Below are 19,344 nucleotides of genomic sequence, written 5' to 3' on the forward strand. Positions count from 1 at the left end.
GGCCCAGGTCTATCTAGAGTAGAGATTAACCTTGAGAACTTCCACATGCTAAGTGTGAAATCTCTTAGACTTTCCGAGATCTACCCGTAGAAGAAAAACTGTGTGAATGCTAACTCATGAAATATCTTTTCTCTTTCCCTTGGCATATCTGGAAGAACAAGGAACCAGCTTGAGTGCCATCAGGAAGAGCCCATATATGTGGAATGACAGGCCGAGGTCCACTCAGAAAAAACATTCTTGTCTAGGAGAGACTGTTCTTATGACACCACAATACTTATCTAATTAGTCCTACCTTTTCAGCCTTCACAGGTTTCCCCTGGATTTCTAGTGGCATCTTAAGGAATAATAGGAACCCCTGCCAGATGAAGACTAGAAAATGAAATGTACTAGGAAGATGATTCTGGACTTTGTGCTAGCAGAGCAGCGTAACTGATTCATTCATCCAGAGTCTATGCAAAGACTATTTGTTTCACTACAGTACCGTTTAAAATCAATTCATGGATTACTGTACATCTAAATTTGACTTGGATTACAGCTAATATTAATCTGATTTTTTTTTTTTACCAGTTTTATGCTGATCTGACAAATGAAGGATTCAGTAAGGCAATACTTTGCCAGATCAAGTTACATAAGGTAGAGAGAATAATAGCTCATGGCCTAAATCTATTCCTTATTTGCCTGTTTAGCCCCAGCACAGAGCTTAATTTCAAAAGCCTTTCTTCCATATCAGCCAGCCAGGATAAGGTCATTACATTTCCTCCCATGGGAAGAAGCTGGTACAAAATTAGTGAATTACTGAAATGAGTAACAAAAGAATTGCCAACTGTTTTGTTCTCTTTTTGTTCTGGAGAGGTAGGGCTAAAGAACCCTTTACTTATGCCTTAGCTCAAAGGCAAGGATCATTGCGTACCTTCAACCCAGTTTAATTTAAATCAGAACTTTTGAAAAGTTTTAGTCTGTGGTATTAGTGTGAGTGTGCATAGGGAGCCATGGTCAGAATCATGGAAGAATAATGGTATGTGGATCAGGCCACACCTTGCAATTGTACAACCACCTCCTCTTATGTGAGATCCTTTTGCATATGGTGGATATTCAGAAGTTCAGGGAAAGGAGAGGGAATGAGGACAAAAACAATGCAGTGAGGAACAAGCATGTTCAACAGACCATGAAATGGGGATTATTGGTGTGGGAGGACAGTGGAGAATTTGAAAACCAGGAGACCAATAGAAAGAGTGTAATACCATGTTCAGTGGTAATTTAACCTTAATGAATGGGTAGAGAACAAATGAAGAATGATAAACTGCCTCCCCCACACACACACACCACCACACACACATGCATGCGTGCACACACGCGCGCACACACACACACACACACACAACCACCACCACACCATCTTCTGTTTAATGTTGAACAAGATTTTCAAAGATCAGTTGAAGCTTTTCACAGCAGACTGAAGACACCAATTTTGGTTCTCTTCGTAGGTCCAGCATTACTATTGATCATCCAAGTTCTGTCTCCACTTTTTTTTTTTTTTTTTTGGAAGCGTTCATCCTGTTCATCCCACAGCCTCCCCACTTCCACACTGGAGACATGAAAATTAGTTTTGCTTCCTTCCCCCCGTAAGTCATGGTTTAAAATTAATTCAATACTATGTAGACCCTCGGTGAAGCATTCTGAGAAAACATGATGCAGTTTTTTTTTTCTAAGTTTGAACCCAAAAGGGAAACAATGTACATCAGAACTAAAATAGTTTCACAGCAACTCCACTCATATTTTTAGATAAGTTCAAACACATCCCAAGAGGAGTCTCCTGACGGCATTCATCCTTCTCTTTGATAGAACACCTAGATTAACCAGCTCGATCTTTTTTACTATGAGAAAATGCAAAATACCTTTCTTTCATAAGCTCCCAATTTTTCCAGGAATCACATCAAGCCATTGAAATTATTCTCTGCCTTTATTTTGACTGTTGAACTGCTTCCACACAAGGCGTTTATTGCAGAACCCCCTTTTTCGCTCACACTTTAGGGGGGGAGATTCAAATGTTTGTAATCTTTTCATGTTTTCCCACTATTGTTTCTGCCTTTATTTATTTTGAGGAAAAAGACTAGCACAATCTCAAAATGTATAGATGTCTTTTTTATCTTTTTTAGGAGGCCTAGTTTTGGTTTGGGTGATGAGGTGTTGGGAAAGCTGAACCCATTACATCTTAGAATACCATTAATATAAACTGTGTGATAAGCATCCATTTGTAAACCTTAAAAAAAACATTTTTAATTAGTGCTAAAATGCTTTTCCAACTATATATTTTAAAAATGTCAAAATACTATTTAAATGAATGTATTAGATTATATCACTATAATGCTAATTTCAAAAAGAAAAAAAAACCTTTCCAAACTTTTTTTGACATGTATGGTAAGTAAGAAGCACTTAGCACTAAATAAATGATTTATTTTTTTAATTTTTAAAAAGGTTACTAGGATACCCCCATGATTGCTCAGGTGAATATAATTTTTCTCTTTCCCATCTACAGCATTTAGGCCATAGCCTTGGATATACGTAGAAAATAGTGAGATGAGTTTACAGGAAGACTGCAATATCCATAATAATGTGGAAAGTTAAGTGTGGTTCCATTTATAGTTGCAGGAGAAGAACAGTGATTGATTTGTGATAAACCATCCATCTGGAAGAGCCCTGTTGTTTTGCTTTTCCTGTGCAAGAGGGAAAATGTGCATCATCTCCACATTTAAAACCCATTGGACAGGGTGAGAAATGACCCTGGGGGACCAGAGGCATAGATTTACACAACCAAGGCAAGACAGGATAGTTGCATTCATGCAGTAAATGCTGGGCCTGGGTTCGACTTTCTCTTCTGCTCAACAGTCAACATCCTATTTCCACTATCCTACCAAATCTAGGTTTGTAACTCCTCTCTATCCCCAGTGTGCCAGAGATTCTGGAGATAGGAGAACTTGTAGATTCTGAAGTTCAGAATGGCTTCCATCCATTTCAGCAGGACATGAAAGGTTGATTGCTATGGATACCATACAGGCCAGGCAGGGCAGAGAAGGAAGGGCCTATATCCTCATTCTCATGGGAGGGGGACAGGGAGAAACATTCTCCTGACTATGGAAGTGGCTTCATTAGTGAGTTTCTGCCACAGTACAGATACAGTCAGCCACCATCACCACAGCAAGGCTAACAAGGAAAAAGCTAAGATGAGCATAGAGGCCACTCCATTTCCTTCCTCAACAATAAAACTGACCCACAGTTTTATACATCCTGAGAAAGCCAACTGCAAAAGGAAAAGCTGCATAAACGTGGAAGCTCTCTGCTGGTTTGACAGTGTGTTCTGCAAGTCCCAGGACAGATTTTGGCAAAAGAGCACTAAGGAGAGAATCATGTATAAATGTAAATATTTTGAGGAAGGGGGAGTTGTGTAGAAGGTATGTACTTAATTCATGGGTAGGGAGCCAAAGGGTCTGTCTTCTGCACGACTTTTGGAGGAAAAGAAAGGACTATACTTTCAGAAAAGCATGTGCAAAATGCAAGGAGAGATCAGGAAAGAATATATATAGTGAGACTGTGAAAGTCTGAAGATGAAAGATCTGCTAATGGGTGTCTTACATCAGTGTTTCACAACCTTGGCAACTTTAAGATGTGTGGACTTCAACTCCCAGAATTCCCCAGCCAACTTGCATTGGGTTGCTGTAAAATCCTAAGACCATAAAGTTGGAAGAGGCCACTGAAGCCCTTGAATCCAGCCCTGCTCAGTGCAGAAACACAAATTAAAGTGTCTCTAACAGATGCAGACTTAATGTATGCCCCCGCCCCCAACTCCTGCCTTGGGAAACAGAAACACCCATGATGATGATGACAAACCATTCCATGAATGCACTGCGTGTTGATAACACAGGTGGTGGGCAAAGTTCCGCCCTCCTGTTGTGCCTTCACACAAACCTAATCTAGCAGGGCTGATCCATCTTTTTCTTTCTCGGTTCAGGTTAATTTGTAAAACATAACAATCCCGTGCTCCTCAGGGCTATACACCAGGGAACAGAGGTCATCCGTTAGGCACAGTGCAGAAGGAGCCATCTGAATTTTCCAAGGAACAGTTCTTGCGATGAGGATTGCTTTTGCCTCTTCAAAGATTTCAAAGATTTTTGTGACGGGCAGAGCTTTTGCCCCTTTCAGAATTCCCAGAGCACATCACCCCTTTCTGAACCCAACCCCACAGTAGCAAGTCTTGAAGTTTTCTGTCACCAGGCACTGTTTCATTCCCTCTAAATCAGCTTGCCCTGCTATGAGGATTGTGGGAGAAGGGAAGATCAGCAGCCAGTGCTGATGACTCTCATCCATGAGGTATATCAACCAGTCCCACCCTGGCTGGGAGGACAGGTACTTGGCCCATTACGCCCCCTGCTGGAATGTTTTGTGGCTCCTCCGGCAGGGCAGGCGGCTAGGGCACGTGGCTGCTGGCGCCATGGTAGGAGCGCAATAAGACCTTGTGCTTGGTAGCCACTTCATTGCGCCGACGCTGGTGCTCCACCAAGAACTCTTTCAGGCGACTCGTGGTGAAAGTGAGGGTCTGACGCCGCAACTTCATGAGATAGGCATCCTGGAGCCAGGGATTGGCAAAGCAGTCCTTGAGAGTTGGACGGCTCCTACAAGAGATAGATTATTAGGAAAAGCTTTCCAGAGCCTTTGTTATGCTCAAGATGGAGATAAAAGCCCCGACTGAAAGTCGAGGGGAATGGAGAATACACAGGATGCTGTCTTACACTAATTCAGACTGTTAGGTCTTCATCTAGCTCTGTGTTATTTACAGTGATGTGCTGCTGCAGCAAGTCAGGGTTTCAAACCAGAACTTTTCTCAGCCCTCTACCTGCAGATACCTCAGACTGTACTTGAGACCTTGTTTGTATAAATTATGGGCTCTGTTATTGAACCCAAACATGATGCATCCAGAATTAGCAGCAGAAATAAGGCAGGACTAATGCAGTTCCAACATCTGGCTCCCCTAATGCCATATCACTCCCATTCCAGAAAAGCACTGGTGAAATGTACACATGATGGGTTTTATTTGCAGGAAAGAATATGCAGAATTATATTATCAATCACCTTTAGTGACTGTTCCAACTTCTGCCGTGTGGAACAGCATCCCCTCCATGATTCAGAGGCCCTGACCCCATTGGCCTTCTGTAAGATGATAAAGACCTGGTTTTCCCTTAGGCATTTGGGCTGGGAACCCTGTTGGTTGGTTTGTCTGCTGCTTGTCTGTTTGCTATTGATTTGTAAGATGGAAGATTTATTTGGACCTCTGGCACATGGTAGCTTAGTTGTTGCTGTAGCTTCTTTTTTTAAAATTACATTGGGTTCTTTACTGGCTTTGTAGTCTTAATTCATTGTCAGCTGCCTAGGGCCACAGTAGCAAGATGGGTAGCCATATACATAGTTTAAGTAAGTAAATTACCCTAAGTAAACAAATAAATAAATGTTTGCTCCCTCTTTTAAGATCACAACCCTCCAAGCAAAGCCCTGTGATTATCCTATAGCTTCTAGTACCTTTACAGCATTCACACTTACACTGTGATGATGCTTTTAGGAGTTCTCAATCAAGATAAGCTTCAGATGCTGCTCAGTTATGCTGACCAAATCTATGCTGCTCTCAGCTTTTGTCATTTTTCTTTCCCTGCAATTCACTCACCATGGATGGGCAGAGAGGACCTTGCGGATGAAGAGAGCTGCACTCTGGGAGACGTTAGGATAGAGCTTGAAGGCATCATAACGCCCTGCAAGGATCCTGCTCTCTACCTCCAAGGTATCTGCTTCAAAGAATGGTGAGCGGCCACTGAGCCTGATGGGAACAATGGACAACGGAAGGAATGGACAACATAAATGATCTGCTTGTCTGTGGTGCTGACATTCCAAAATGTGGTATCTCTGTGTGACCACGGTTATTAGAGGTTTATAGAGGGAGGTGGTGCCTTCAAAGCTTTACAGAGCATGTTATTGCACAAGGCAGGAGAATATCAAGGAAATAGGACTATAGGCTCCAGTTTGGTGTACTCTTAATGCAGGGAATTAATCAGAGAAAGACCTTTAATTCTACTTGATGCACTCAATTTCCTACCATCATCCACCTCATCCATACTTACATGATATACGTGAGCACTCCTATGCCCCAGATGTCAGCTGCTGAGCCAATAGGATCCCCCTTCACCATTTCTGGAGCTGCAAAGAAAAGAAAGAACCACTTCTTTCTTCTCTGTAGATGACATCCAATGCCAGATTCCATATTGTTCCCAGAAGGGCTTTCACTTAATATACCGAATAAACTCATCTGCTTAATTGGGTCACATTTCATTGCTTCCTTAGTGCACCTCAAGTGGCAAACAAAGCTGTGTATAACACATAAACAGCTTTACGTTTGGAGCTGCGAATACAGAGATGGGCTAAATCTTTGCAAGACAAGGAAGCTTACTATTGCCGTATTAATAGCCTTTATGCAACAAGAAGGAAGATATGAGCCTCATGGATCAGAAATCTTAAAGCCAGTCCATCTTTATAGGGTGAGAGAGAGGAAGAGAGTTCAGAGCAAAAATATTTGGTCAATCCAGTCGGTGACAGAGTAAAAAGGAATACGGACTATAACCTAATAAAAAGTCATCACTAAGGGCAGTTTGCACAGATATTCAATCAACCTTCAAAGGAGTATCATCCCATTGATTATTTACTTATTAAATTTATATCCTGCCTTTTGTACAGGAGCTCCAGTGTTCCCTCCTCCTGTTTTTCTTCACAACAGCAGCCCTGTGAGGTAGATTGGGGTGAGAGAGAGCAACTGCCTAAAGTCATTCAGTGAGCCTCCATGACTAGAACCTGGATCTCCCCACTCCTAGTCCAGCACTTAACCATTGCACCACACTGGTTCTCAATTATTTATTATGAGCAACTTAAGATGTTTATATGAGTTGTGGACTTTTCCATGCCTTGAGATTTCTGGCTTTAGGAAGATACCTAAAACTATAGCAGGAGGGTATTTGATTGACAGCCCGAATAAAGTCCTGCCCCCATTTCCCAGTGTCAGCCATGCAGAAGAACAGGATTTTCATCTCTGCCCTGTGCATGATGGGACAAGGTTAGGGTTGGGGGTCTCACCAAATACCCTATAGCTAAGTTTTGTAGTTCTTTCCTTCCTTCCTGTTCAGCTCTCAGTCTCCTTAGCAATTTGATTGTCTGCAACTCCAATCCATTACCTACAGTATGTATCTCAAAGGTTTATTTCACATCACACCTCGTCCACAAGCAATTTGCTTCCCTGATCCTCTTGCATGATATATGTGTCATATATATAATACATGCATATACTCACCCATGTATTCTAGAGTGCCAACACGGCGCCCTAGCTGTCGCAGCACCACTGGATTGTAAGTCTGGGCACTACCAAAATCAATAATTTTTATTAAGTTTGTGGGGGAAACAATGATGTTCTCAGGCTTCAGGTCAAGGTGAATGATATGCCGTCCATGAAGATATTCTAGACCTTGAAGCATCTGTGTTATATACGCCACCACATCATCCTCTGAGTAGCGGAACCTGTAGGCATAGAAATGAAATTAAGGGGATGGAGGGGAATCCAAAAATCAGTTCCAGCTGTCTGTCTTGGTATAATTATACTATACTGCCTCCTTGAAAATAACTAGCCCTAAATAAACACAATGGAGATTTTCTTCCAGCCTTCATCCATTTCATACCCTTCAAGTATGTTGGGACTACAGCTCCTAGAATTCCCAGTCTGCAACCCTAACACTTCTGGAGGGTCTTTAGTTGGGGAACCTTGCCGTAATGTTGTTCAATCATAGTCATCATATTATAATTGGTCAACATATACAACTATTTTAAAGCAAATCTGATGCTCCTTCCTGCCTTCCTGAGGTGGGAAGCTTCCCCATTTTTCAAATTATGATCCTGTTAGAATTCTGCTTGAACATCAGTTTAATCAGTTTATGTCATATATGATTACAAATTTGGACCAAGCAGGGATTTCCCTTTTGCCCTGCAATTTAGTGGCTGAGAGGTATAAACATCTTATTTAATTGCCCTGCTTTGAATAAATCTGGTCCAGGTCATCTCCACTATAAATTTCCCTGCCAATGAAATCTGATTCAGGCTGCAAAGACTTTGCTGCAATAACCAACATGTTGTGACCATATTCTTTCAAAGCTCTTTAATCCTGGCCTGGTTTTTCTTTATGGAATTCTCTGCTTGCTGTCCAAATCCTCTAGATCAGTCATTCTCATCTTAAAGTTGTCAAGGTTGAGAAACACTGCTGTAGATCCCTGCTTGCCTCTCTTGGACACAAAGCTTCTCTAACAACTCAAAGTCTTACCCTCAACATTTGCCCCAGCAAACCTGTCAACAAAGTGGTAGAGGATCTCCTTCCCGGTGCAATATTCCGCTATCAGCACCAGATAGCGGGGAGTGATGTAGGCTTCATGGAGGGTCATGATGCGCTCATGGTGCAGGCCCTTAAGGATCTCATATTCCTGCAGGACACTTTGCTTGCCTTCTGCCTCATAGGGTACAATTTTGGCCATAAAACGCTTGCCAGTGGCATTCTCCTTACATTCCCGGATCACTCCAAAACGGCCCCTGCACAGACACGCGTAACGTACATTTAGTGCATGGCTGGATGCTGTTTAGTGAAAGCTAAGACAACCTCCAAATGCAAAATCAATCAATCAAGAATCTGGGGCATTCCCTTTAAAATGTGGTGAATCAGTACTTGAACAGATTCACTTGTAATTGATATTACAACTTGCTAAAAAAACAAGAAGGGTGAATCATGCATCCTATTATCCATACTTTTTTTGATGTCCTAACAGATGAATGTGTAAGACCACACAGCCCATTACAGAGGTGGAGATAAAAATAATTATTCTGGATGTTATAAATGGTTATATAAAACAGAAAACAGGAAATGCAAGTTGCTTTTTTGGTCTCTCCCACAAAAAACATCTGAAGCTGTTTTGAGCACTACTGCTCAAGGACAAGGTTGAAGGGCTACTAACGAAAGATGCTTAGTCAAAGAAAATGTGATTATGCACCATATCATATGAGCTCCTTGCAAATTCATCTTTTGAATACAGAACTACAGATGAGGATCAACAATGCCTACAGACCTTGAGGGATTAGGAACAGATTTCACATGGTTACTCACAAGCTCCTTGAGAGCCTGGGAGTTGCAGTCCTATAAATCCTCCACAGAGGAAAATGGGTATATTTGGCCTTGAAAAGCCTGAATAGGTATGTGAGAATGCTTTTCAAGTACCTGAAAGGATGTCAGAAGAAGAAGACTAAGACTTGTTCTGCCTTCCCAAAGTGCAGGACATGAAATCATAGTACATTATGAAACAGCAGATTCCCACTGAATATTAAGAAAAACTGGGTAAAGCAGTCCAACAGTGGACCCAGTTACCCACTTAGGTGTTGAGTTGTCCTTTGCTAGATTTATTCAAGAAGAAGCTAGATAGACATCCGTCAAATATTTTAATCTGGATTCCTGCATTTGCTAAGGGACTGAACATGATGAACCAAATTGTCCTTCCCAACCCTATGATTCCATGAAATAAAGATGGAGGGGAAAGTTCTCTGGAGCTCAGTTCACAGTGTATCCAACCTGAGTACAGGGGCTACAAGGCTCAATCAGCTCCATTGTGGCAATGATATAAAAATCTCTGTTACTATTCACAAAGGCCTGAGGCTGCATACCATCTAAAACATCATACTGCAGAAATCATAGTTCAGTCATGGTTTCCATGACCAGATCTCAGGTTCATTCTCTGGGATCTCTGGCCAAGAAGCTCCAGGAGAAAGGAAAAATGTCATCTTATGAACCTGCTGGAGAACCCACTTGCAAGATAGAATACTGGGCTATATGGCCCAAGGTACAATTCAGTGTAAGGCAGCTTTGTATTTGATATGAATGTTTCCTTACCTCGCTTTCTCATCCAAGAAGGTGTAAGGTTTTTGAGGAACTCCTTGGCGCAATGAGGATTCATCCTTTGAAGTGAGACTGCCCCGGGCACCACTACTAGTATCCTTACTGGGGGTAATGGTCCGCCTTAGAAAGTGTGTGTAGGAAGGCGTTTCTTCTGTGGTGGGGGAGACTGAGGGACTGGGGGCGTCATCTGTGGTGGAAGGTGCCCTTGATGGGATGGAGACAAAAGAGGTGGCAACATATGGGACAGTTTTAGGGGAGATGGTTCCTGGTGAGTCCACTGTGGAAGTTGGAAGTGCAGGCAAGATCGGGGAGAACTTGGAGGCAGAAGAGTCAGGAGATGATGCTGGGGCAAGCAAAACCTTGGTGGTAGTTGAGACACTGTGGGTGCTGAGGGAAGATGCTGTCCTGGAAGGCTTTAATGTTGATTCTGGGACAGGAGTCTTTGTCATGGATGGACCTTCCAAAGAGGTGGAGTCCTGGGAAGATCGAAGGAGGGCTGTTATTGGGAGCTTTTCTTTCTCTGAAGCCACAGAAGTCTCCTCACTGGCTTGAATCACTTGTGGCACAGCAGGAGCCTGTCCTAACACTGGTTCAGAGGTCAATAGAGGACCTGGACTTTTCATCATTGGCTGGGGAGTCTGATCAGGAAGAGTCTGAGTGGATCTGGTTGAAGCCATTTTCTCTGGAGCTGTTCTATTCTTCTTGGCAGAGAGGCCTGAATGGGCAGCTGTGAGTTCTGAATGGGAAGAAACATACAAAGGTGAAAGTTTCTAGGCTCCCTTTCCTCCCAAAAGCCAGGGAGAATCCTGAGTTGGATTCCTCTCCAAAGTAGGAATGCCAATTATGATAGAACCAGGTGAAGGAAGAAATATTCTCCCTGTTAAAGGCCGCTGCATTTTGATACCGTGGGGTGGACATATGGCCAGCTGAAGACATAATACAGAATGTGGAACTATATGGCAAACACTAGCCACACAAGATGGAAGGGGGGTTGGCTGTTATAAGAAACAAGCTTGATGAGAAACCACCAAACAACCCCCACTGGCAGCCCCTTTGCCTCCTGCTTTCTGAATTGCCCCCAGAAGGATTTCTCAAGACCTGTATCACTCTGAAGCGGGGAGAAAAGGATGCAGGTTAAGCTTAAGCTTAAGCTAATGAATGGAAAGCAAAGGTATCGTGTTAACGATAGAAGAGAAGAGAAAGTGTCAGTTCAGAAAGAGAGAAGCAATGCAAATCGTGACTTTTAACATGAGCACAATCAAATATAGAACAGGTAAATTCCCATCCATCCTAATAACGGAGTCAGCCATGATCATGTTTTTTTCCTCCTCCCTCTCAGTCCTTTTCGACAAGCGTTATCTTTTTTACTGTAAATCTGAGGGTAAGGACTGTTTTATTATGCATACTTGTAAATTGCTCTGAAAACTATATTTAGCTGAAGATCTAATGTAACCTAACATAATCTAACACGAGGCTTTCCTCCTTCTCACCTGCACTCTCAATGAGTACTTTCCCTGAAGGGTTGCTATACGGGCCTTGTCCAGCCTTGTTGGCACAGGCAACGCGGAACTTGATGGTGCTTCCAACAGGAAGATCTGTTGCGTTGAAGTAGCAGTCAGCAATGCCTGAGCTAATGGTTTTCCAATCATGTTCTCCTGGGGGAGAGAAAAAGGAGTTACATCTTTAAAAAAGCAGAGTGACCTTGGCTGTCATGTTTTGTACCACCTTAAGTGTCTCAGTTATTTTCAACCTCATATAATTTGCTTTGCAGATCTAATGGGAATATGAGCCAGGTATTGGTGGTCAACTCTTGCTTCCTCCACAGGCTCACTGGAAATGGAAGTGAAGAGCTTGTGCCAAGCAGGAAAATGTGTCCAGTCTCAGAAACGTCCAGCCTTCCAGGCAGATGCATTTTGTCTTTTGCCCATTGTCCTCAGACTTGGACTTGGTCCATTGAATCAGGGGCGATGACTGACAACCCCCTTGAGTTCTCTCTGACTGTCACCAAATTTCAGAAGCATGGTTGCTAAAAATGGACAGCATGGTTTTCTCCCATTCTGAAGTAGAAAACACCTAAGTTGCAATGCAACAGGCAGTTCACTAACAATTTGATTTAAAATGCAAAGAAGTACATCGCCCAAATGCATAAAATCCACCCCTCCTTATAGGACATGCTTAACAGAGTCATTTCCAGGCTTACAGGACATGCTTAACAGAGTAATTTCTAGGTCAGGATCAATCCTCAAATAACCTAAGCAATCCCAGGTAACTTTTCTTAAACTAGCTAATTTGTATCATGTGAACTCAGATGACTGATTGATTGGGTTAATTCTCCCTCCAATAAATGTGGCACAACCCCGACCATTTTGTGTCACTGCTCTTATCACTGTGGCCCCTCGCCCCCAAAATGGTGCGACTTCCAGCCATCAAAGAGTTGCTGTTCCCTACAACAGATGAGTTATACTGAATGCAAGTTGCTAGGGAAGGGAGCCTAGGAAACACATCCTCTCTTCTTTGTGTTGTACCATCAGCTGTTTGGAAATGAGGAGAAAAATCAAAGCAGAAAGGAGGGGGCAAGTGATTAGTGACAGACTCATTAGAAAGAAACAGAATTCTTCAGATAAAAACATAAGAATGCTTCAGGTAGTCCACAAAGAGCTGAGGAGAACAGCTGCCCTTCAGAATCTCTGCAGCTGACACACTTTGCCACGTCCAGTAGGTGCATACCATCTATCTTGCGCTCCAGCGTGTATGTGCAGGGCGCCTGACTGTCTGCTGGCCTCCACAGCACCAGGACTGTGTTCCTGTACTTTTGTGGAATTTCTGGAGTGCCTGGTCTCCCAGGAAGACCTGTTCCAAGTGGGTTGAAAAAGGAGAATGAATTGAGCAACATGACATAGCAACTATGTATGTGACAGAGATATCAATGTTGATTCAGCGAGGGGGGAAACTTTAGAAAACCTTTGTTTATTCTTACGTGCCACAGCAATGGTGCAGGAACTAGTGGCAGTGCCCAAGGCATTTGTAGCATTGCATTCATACAGGCCTGCGTCCTTCTTGGAGACTTTGGAGATGGTAAGTAGTTGACGGCCATCCTTACATGCCACAATATTAAGAACTCCCTCTGAAACCAGGGCACGTTTATCTGTGGAAGACAGGAAAATAGTCTACTCAACTGCACCAGGGACATCAGTGATACAGATTGCCCATCATCAGCCTCTCAAATTTATGCTACATTGCTGTTGCTCCCCACATCTGATAACAATGTATTCAAACATACAAGCTTGATCCAAAGCTGGAACATGTCCCTCCCCACACCCTTCATCATCTGGTTCTGAGTTTCCCAGGTGGATCTGGCCTATCACTGAGTGACTACAGAGGCAGGCTTACAGGACATGCTTAACAGAGTCATTTCTAGGTCAGGATCAATCCTCAAATAACCTAAAGCAATCCCAGGTAACTTTTCTTAAACTAGCTAATTTGTATCATGTGAACTCAGAAGACTGATTGATTGGGTTAATTCTCCTGTCCACCACATAGAGTTAGAAGCCTTGCAGCACTACAGAATGGAGTTTTTCTTTTTTTTTTTTACGGTATCTCTTTAGTTGCTTTTGTTTCTAATCATACATACACACACATGTGTACCCACATACAGGTGCACACACCCATACAGAGGGATGTGTGAGGGGGGAGGTGAAATTGCCATCAACACTGCAGACAGGCAGGCAGGCAGGAAGATTACAAGTAGCATTAAAGAGACAAGGACATTGGTCAAGATGACTGCTCTCCATATAACAAAGGCTATTTATGTTCCACTAATCACGTGTCACATCACAGAGAAAATAATTTATCCAGGGGTAATAGAGGATGAGCTAGTCATGTTGTGTAAACACACCCAGAAAGTTGGACTTGACACATTTGGTCTAACCCAACAAAGGACTTGTCCTTAATGCAATTTAATTCCAGATTCCAACTCTCTGCAGCCATTGGCATTGCAGTTCAGGCCAAAGATTTAAGACTTGTGCCATAAAGTTCTAACAGTTGAGCCATTTCATCTACTTGTGCCGCAGTGTCCCCTTTCTGACAAATTTCAGTTCAGTGATAAAGCTTCAAGGTTGAATTTTATTATGCTCAGCAAGCACTGCTAACACCTACAGGCACCATAGGCAGTAGCAGAGCTTGCAGAGGGTGATGGGAGTTGTACTCCCACACATTTGGAGAAGGATGAGATAGTCCTTACAAGACAACTCGGAATTTATCAGATTCCCCCTTTCTTGATCTTGGGAGCTGGACAGCTCCTTCGTCTATCATAGCCCACATGCAGGATGCATGTTCTCCTAATGGTGCAGAACCTACCTTTCATCCACAGAATACAAGGGGCAGGGCTGGCAGCAGGGAGGCAGCAAAGTTGCACTGCCTCTCCCTCCAGCAATACCTGGTCCTTTAATTTTATGTGGAAAACAGGAGGGAAATCTGGTAGGAAAACAGATAAAAGGTATTCATTGGAAAAGGCTGTGAAATACCACCTGGTTGGTACTAAAGGACTTGGCAGGCATTTAATTCTTATTACCAGGCTAGGAATGATTCCCTAGAGTGAGGGTAGGCAATCTATAAACCTGAACTTTGTTTTTTGACACCCTTTTCTGAACTGCAGCCCTAAAATTAAGTGGCAAATTATACAAAATTGCAATGAAGCTTCCTGCCAATTTCTGATAGGAAAAACTAAAGTGGCAAAGTGTGCTGGGGCAAACATAGTGCACCTAAAATAGCAGAAAGAAAGAAAGAAAGAAAGAAAGAAAGAAAGAAAGAAAGAAAGAAAGAAAGAAAGAAAGAAAGAAAGAAAGAAAGAAAGAAAGAAAATAAAAAATTGTAAGTCCTTAAAACTGGGCAGAAGAAAAGGAAAACAAAAATGGCTCCACCAACATGTGACATCATAGCATCACTACCCTGCCTCTCCCCTAGTGATTGGTTGCTGAAAATTATGTTTTTAAAAAGTACAGACCTCAGCTGCAAAAAAAAAAAGCCCACCCTTGCTGTACAGTTTCAGATGAGGAAAGAGGTGAAAAAAACCTCAAACTGGAGCCTTCATTGTTGTGGGGCCTCCCGCAGCTGCTAAAACTTCCTAACACAACAAAATAAGAGCAAGCAACTCAGAAGTGCTTCCCCCCTCCCCCGACACCAAAGGACATAAACATACCCGATTCACTGAGCATGTAAGGTTGACTGACAATAACAACACCCTCCCCTCTCAGGCTGGCTGGAAGATTGGGCTGAGAGGCCACCTTGTCCTTCTTGGCACGGGACAAACTCCAGCGTTCCCAGCGAGAGCTGCGTCGGTGGCCATCACTGGAAACTGTAGAGGCAACAAACGTAGGCTGGCTCATTCTTGACCAGCACAACAGAATTAACTTTTTTTGGAGGGGGGCAAGTCTGTTTGTCACAGACCTGGCTTTCCTTGTGATAAGTGTGCAAAACCAAGGCTTGTTCACACTTGCTACACATACTCTACCCCACCATAGCCACACTTTCATTTTTTATATACCCAGTTCTTCACTCTCGCCCTTTAGCTCAGAGAGATGTGGCTTCCCTAAAATCACACGACAAGGAGGTGCTACTCATAATCCTCCTTTGGGTGTCGGAGTCTCTTCTGCAGGCCAAGTGAGCTTCTCTTTAATTGTATACTGTGGCCATCATTCCCAAAGGGCAAAAGTCCTCAGGGGCATTTTCCCATTCTTTTCTCATCCTGGATTGTGCCCTCCCAAACTTTTGGGACTAGGATAATCGTTGACTATCTTTCATGCTGATTGGAGCTTATGGGATAGAATGCAAAACACATAAAGGGCACATGGTGGTCTATTAAACTCCAGGTGACCAAATGAAATAAAACAAAACACCTATGCAGGTCAGGTAAAGGCCTATCAGACTGCATTTGCACAAAGTGCTGGGTGTATTAGTGTTAACCATGGCTAGTTTTTGTGAACCGCCACCAACCATGGTGAATTTGTGGTTCAATGTATTGTTTGAACCCAGAAAATGGTTAATTCAGCAGTCAGGTTTAGGGTTTTGTGCACTAAGGCACAATGTTGGCTGCTAGACTATATCATTTCAGTCTGCAAGGGTATATATGGCTGGGAAATGTTTGAATGTGGTCACAAAAAGTGCCTATATGCAAAATTAACATGTTGCTTACATTTGCTCCTCACTAATAGTTCTTTAGGAATAGAGAATATTTGAATACGGTGTAGGATGTGAATCTTATCAAATGCATCTTACAAAACGTAGAGTGGAGCAGCAAAGGTATCTTAGCCATGGACCTGCCTGGCCATAAGTTCAGTTTGCAGCCCTTCCTCTTTCCTTTCCCATCCCAGATTATGACTCGTAGCTCACCGTTGCCTGTGGACGACTCAGACTGGAAAGATTCTGTGGAGGGGACCTTAGCAGACTGGGCTGCCAGCTGGTTCTGCGGGATGCCCACCTGTCGCAGGTTTTCACCCTCAGAAGTTGCACGGCGTAGCTGAGAGAGGAAGGGGGCTCTCTTCTCAGGCTGCCTGACACGGTCACCAGCAGCAACGGGATGGTCATCATCAGTCTGTTGCTGTGAGTGGCTGCGTAGGTGTGTGGAGAGGCGGCCCACGGTACTGCCGATCTTCCGGCGTACAGCCATGACAGGGGATTCACCAGAGCCAGGCTCGGATTTCTGGCTTTCTGTGTCCTTTTTGTCCTTGGAAACCAGGCCCCAAGAAAGCCTGCGCCCCTGGCCCGTTCCCCCTGTGTCCTCCTCCTTGACCTTCCTTCTTTCGGCAGGGGGTGTGCGGCGCAGGCGCATCGACATCCTGCGAATGAAGCCTCCTTCCTTCTCCACTTCATGCAGGTCCTGCACTGAACGAGAGCGAGCTCCCAGGCGCTTGGGGGCCATAGACTTGGAAAGTTCTAGTGGCGCACCCGCTGGCCCTGGCCGATAAATGCCCTCTTCCTGCACCAGGGGCCTGGCTAGGTGCCGCTCCTCGGATTTGGAAAGCAGCTTGCGGCCTCTGCTGAAGGAGCCTTCCCTGCCTCTCTTGAATTTGGCTTCAAAGACTTCTTCAGAGTCAATGTCCGCAATGCGCTCGGCTGAGGAGGGAAGTTCTCTGGTCGGCGTCTGAGCTATCCCTTTGCCAGAGACCACAGCAGAGGGTGGCATCTCTGTGGAGGAGAGCGGAGGCACGCCTTCAGGAGCAGCAATGGAAAGTTTGGTGCTCTCCCTGCAAGGGCCTTGGGAAGATTCACCAACCAAGGACTGCATGACCTCAGCATAGGCAGAACGTTTGGGTGCAGAGCTGCCAGGTGTGGGTGAGATTTGCGTGGGTGGTATTGATTCCCGTTTGAAGGCCATGGCCTTTCCAGCCATTGGAGTATCAGGTTTGGCAAATCTGGCTGATGGCTTCTCCTCAGATTGTCTGGGGACAGGTCTCCTCAGGCTAGACCTAGTGAGGGACTTTGTTCCTACCTCCATCTCAAGGCCAGGTGGTTTGGAGGGAGTTTCATGTGGTGTGTGAGGCCGGGACTCATTCAGTGCTGAAAGGGATGGGGTCTCTTTTAGTCTCTGGGTCTCTGCCTGTGCCAAGGGGATCTCCAATGGTGCCCCAGAGCGCCGGTGCAGGGTGACGGGCTCCCCATCACCCTGGCTGAAGGAGCTACTTTTTTGGAGGAGGCGCCCCTCTGGAGGCAAGTGCTGTGGAGCTGTCTCACTTGAGGCTGCACGCACCATCTTATGCCCTGGGGACAGCTGTTTTTCTAACCGGGGAGGTCGTAGGATCTTCTTCTCAAGGCCAAGGGTTTCCAACAGGGGCCCCCTCAAGCCACTCAGTTTGCCGTCCACAGGGCTGCCGCGCAGTAAGCGCTGGCGCATGAGCTCCAGGCGCTGGGCATATTCTTCCTCAGGCAGGCCACCTTTCCTACGATACAACATGCCGGGGCTGGGGCTGCGATGGGGCAGCTCCATGGAGGCTGCCTTGGTCAAGCTTTGACGGGAGGGGGACTCAGCTTCATCTGAGGGAAGGTTGAGCAAAAGGGCACTATCTGCAGAACTGCCTCGGCGCAGCTCCCCCTTCCATGGGGACTTGTCTGGAGAATCCAGGCTGGAGCCTTTCTTCAGTGCCCTCCTTTTCTCTGGCCTTTTCTGCACTTCACTAGTCTCCTCATCAGAAGAGCCCGGCGCTTCAGCCTCTGTAGAACGTTTCTGGGGCAACGTGCTCTTATGCTTCCTCGCAGATGACTCCACATCTGCTTTTCCCTTGGGAGCCATGGTACCTCTCTGCTCTTCATCCTGCCAGTCCATGGATGTACCCTCCTCCTCCAGCAGAGCCCCATCTGGACCCACAGGTTCCTCCTCTGTTGGAATCTCAGTGAGCGACATGCGGGAACCAGAAAATTCAGGCTGGTGGGGCATGGGAATGTAGGGCAGTTCTTCAGGATCATCAGAATCAGAAGAAGAGGACAGTACTGATGTTTCCTTTAGGAGACGTGGCACAGCAATAGATAAGTGGGTGGACGTGTCCTCTAGAAGCTCAGGGATGGGTCTTGGCACCATGTTACACTTGTAGCTAATCTGGGAGCGCTGTGTAGAAAAAGTATATGAAAGACAAAGAGAAGAAATATGCTGGAACTCAGACAAAGACACAGAAATCTCCCATCTCTTTCACCTCATAGGTCTGGTTGCTGTGCCTGTCCAGTAATAGTATCCCCCATCCTGTTTTGTACAGGCTAAGCCAGTGATGGTGAACCTTTCGGGCTTGGCGTGTCAAAAATTCGGAAAATGCCTAACTTGATTCTGCTGGCATGTCACCCTCCCTCCCCAAACAAAAGAGAAACAATTCTTTACATATTCATTTATTAAAAAAAAAATACAGTCCAATCATGTGTGGTGCTATTATATAATTATAATAAATTATATAAAGAAACATCAAATAATTACAAAAATGAAATATGAGTAAAACAAACTCAGTTTCTTTGGTAACTCAAGCAGGGAGAGTAGTTGTTGTTGGGTGTTGGTGAATGCTGGTGTGTCACCCAAAACATTGTGGCGTGTCACCTTTGACACGTGTGTCTTAGGTTCGGCATCACTGGGCTAAGCAGTTAAAATATTTGCTAGGATAAAAGAACTTTTCAGAATCCATTTAAATGGAACAAGCTGCCCATTCTTATAACAACACAATTTTGGTGGCACTCTTTTTTTCCATGTCACCCTTGGAAAAAGCAAACATGTATTCAAAGACATGTAGAACCACCCTTGTACCTTTTCTGCATTAACATTCTCTAAAGATGTCCATGAAAAACATATGAGAAGTGTGATATAG

General features: G+C 44.3%; 1 protein-coding gene across 4 annotated transcripts in view; it reads right to left on the reverse strand.

Annotated features, from left to right (window-relative positions):
• Window positions 1–1,941: 1,941 nt before the first annotated feature.
• The window catches only part of SPEG (striated muscle enriched protein kinase), a 121,138-nt gene continuing 103,735 nt past the window's right edge, over window positions 1,942–19,344 (reverse strand). For 3 of the 4 annotated variants that reach the window (XM_025167226.2, XM_088146342.1, XM_088146344.1), the window contains 12 exons: window positions 16,397–18,605; window positions 15,207–15,362; window positions 14,366–14,482; window positions 12,987–13,154; window positions 12,737–12,859; window positions 11,500–11,664; window positions 10,004–10,745; window positions 8,419–8,658; window positions 7,379–7,602; window positions 6,162–6,237; window positions 5,711–5,860; window positions 1,942–4,667 (listed from right to left, as the gene is read on the reverse strand). In XM_025167226.2, the coding sequence (XP_025022994.2) occupies window positions 4,463–4,667; window positions 5,711–5,860; window positions 6,162–6,237; window positions 7,379–7,602; window positions 8,419–8,658; window positions 10,004–10,745; window positions 11,500–11,664; window positions 12,737–12,859; window positions 12,987–13,154; window positions 14,366–14,482; window positions 15,207–15,362; window positions 16,397–18,605 (4,575 nt within the window). In that variant the 3' untranslated portion in view covers window positions 1,942–4,462. Of the gene's footprint in view, window positions 4,668–5,710; window positions 5,861–6,161; window positions 6,238–7,378; window positions 7,603–8,418; window positions 8,659–10,003; window positions 10,746–11,499; window positions 11,665–12,736; window positions 12,860–12,986; window positions 13,155–14,365; window positions 14,483–15,206; window positions 15,363–16,396; window positions 18,606–19,344 lie in introns of those variants that run through there. The other variant, XM_088146343.1, reaches the window with a different exon arrangement.

This window comes from Python bivittatus, unplaced genomic scaffold (genome assembly GCF_059951505.1).
Source record: "Python bivittatus isolate LINGU-HERP-01145 unplaced genomic scaffold, Pbiv_v1 ctg000480_np1212, whole genome shotgun sequence".
Classification (NCBI taxonomy): Eukaryota; Metazoa; Chordata; class Lepidosauria; order Squamata; family Pythonidae; genus Python; species Python bivittatus.